Consider the following 2420-nt stretch of genomic DNA (forward strand, 5'->3'; position numbering starts at 1 on the left):
ACTCAAGAAAGCCTCCGAGCAACGACAAAAACAAGAGATACAAGACCCCTACATCCTAAGTCAAATAAATCTGACTTGAACAGCAAACCAAAGCAATACATAATTAACCATTACAGTGACAACACTGAGCCACTCTTTATATCTAAGCACAATCAACAAATAAAAAATGACAAATTTAGCACCTAAACCAACAAATAATCCAGTAACATTTAAGCATTACAGAGGCAGGCTATGAAAAGATAAGAAAAAAAATAAATAAATAAATAAACACCCTAAACAGAAGCCAAAACCGGGATCGGCGTCGGGTGGCGCCGTCGCCGGCAACGGCATGTGTAGAACACGCGTTGCCACCGAAGACCTCATCTGCAGCAAAAATTCACCGAAAGACCTCGAATCCATCGAAAAACCACTAACTGCGCCCTGGAAGACAAGCTGTGACCCACGCACGCCGGTCCAAAGAGTGACTTCCCTGGTGCTTGTAGGCCACGTGCCGAGCTTGAAGAACTGACACGACCTTGGCTGGAGGCTGCTAGATCAAAAGAAGCCGGCGACCACCGTGGAGAAGCACGTGTTTTGGAAAAACCAACCGAAATGAGCAAATCTGACTCCAAAGAAAGAAACCAAAACAAAGAAAAACCAGGTCAGAAACTCCGCCGGAAAAACACACCAGAAAGTTGCTCCTCAACCCAAATCTCGTGAAGTCTTCTGCAGGGGAACATCAACCACTACCAGATCTAACCCGAGGGAACAAAAAACTCCAAAGCCCTAATGGCTGGAGGACACCAAAAACTCCACTGACTCTAGCCAGTAAGGAACAAAAAAACCTCTCCCACCCTAGAAGGGTGATGAGGGAATCACCACCAGGGAAGGGAGGCATGGAACCTCCCCCAGCCCCCTGAACACCCAGCCCCTTAGTCCTCTTTTGCTCTCTAGGGCCGGCTCTTCGGAATAACACTATTCATAAGTTTTAATTATCATATTGGAGAGATCGACAAATAATCATATATTAAACGACCTTCAACACGGTTATAAATACCACCCTAACCCAACTAAACCCCTTAACAAATTCCTTTCTCATTGACATTTGGCAGAATAATTCCTGCATCTCTCTCAACCCATATTAATACTCGATCTATTAATACAACGTAACCATGGCAGCACAGAACCACCACCTCTTCCACCACAACAAAGATGGAGAAAATTCTGTAGATGGAGGAAACCCTGTTGATTATAGGAAGGAGGAGAAGAAGAAGAAGCATCTCGAGCAGCTAGGCGGGTTTGGTGTTGTTGCTGCTGGAACTTATGCCTTGGTAGTCTCTTTCTTCTAGCTATCGTTTTGATGTCCTTAATTAACTCGTGCAAGACCCTAATTGAGGACAAAATAATTAAGAAAACCAAACAAAAAATGTTTTGTCGATCTTGTTTGTAAGTCTTTCGTATTTTAAGTGGCATTAATTGTCCTTTATTTGTGAAATAGTGGTTAATTTTGGTCTTTGTTTGAATGACTATATAAATATATATGTGATCAGCATGAGAAGCATGAGGCAAAGAAAGAACCAGAGCACGCCCACAAACACAAGGTAGAAGAGGAGATTGCAGCAGCAGTTGCAGTAGGGACCGGTGGCTATGCTTTCCACGAGCATCATAAGAAGAAAGAGGCAAAGAAAAATGACAAAGAGGCACACGGAAAGAAGGACCACCATCTCTTTTAAGTGTTAATTTGCTCTTTTATATTAATGTAAGCTTCTTAATTTCAAGTTTGAACTCTAGCTTCCTTTTTGCATGTATTTAATTTGCTTAATAACATCCGTGGCTTCTTATGTATTGTGATCTTTAACTCCCTTAAAAGATTTTGACCAAAAATCTTAGGACTCGTTTGAGTGTACGATTTTTAAAAAAAAAATATTTAAAATTGTAAATACTAAGAGAATTTATTTTTTGAAATTATGTTTGGATGATTTATACAACAAGAAACAAAATTAAAAAAAGTTGGATAAAATCTTAATAGAATTTGAATTCTAAAAAACAATCTTTGAAAAACCAAAATTACCCAAACATGCCCTAATCAACTGAGTTCTAAGATGTTTTTGGTTGACGTTATAAGAGTAACACTTAATTATGTCATATATATATATATATATATATGAGTAACCCATCATTGCAATTCACTCTCAAAATTTCTAAATTTTACTTTTAACTCTCCAAGTTTTTTCAATTTTCCATTCAATCCTTTCATCCAAAATCGGCTGCAACTGCTGATGTGGCAATAACACCGTTGGGGTGGCCCTCCCCCCTCCCCTGCCTCCTGCCTTGCAGGGGTGCATGGCAGGCCTTTTTTTATTATTATTTTTCTTTTTAAACTTTGATTTTTTAATAAAAATTAAAAAAATTAAAATTGAAATGGCAAAAATACTGATGTA

General features: G+C 39.0%; 1 protein-coding gene across 1 annotated transcript; it reads left to right on the forward strand.

Annotated features, from left to right (window-relative positions):
• The first annotated feature begins 1053 nt into the window (after positions 1–1053).
• On the forward strand, positions 1054–1824 carry LOC133866862 (abscisic stress-ripening protein 2-like). The gene is made up of 2 exons (XM_062303518.1): positions 1054–1310; positions 1530–1824. Exons 1-2 carry the CDS (start codon positions 1152–1154, stop codon positions 1710–1712), a joined length of 342 nt encoding a protein of 113 aa, XP_062159502.1. The 5' UTR covers positions 1054–1151; the 3' UTR covers positions 1713–1824.
• The last annotated feature ends 596 nt before the right edge of the window (positions 1825–2420 follow it).

This window comes from Alnus glutinosa, chromosome 4 (assembly GCF_958979055.1).
Source record: "Alnus glutinosa chromosome 4, dhAlnGlut1.1, whole genome shotgun sequence".
Taxonomy (NCBI): domain Eukaryota; kingdom Viridiplantae; phylum Streptophyta; class Magnoliopsida; order Fagales; family Betulaceae; genus Alnus; species Alnus glutinosa.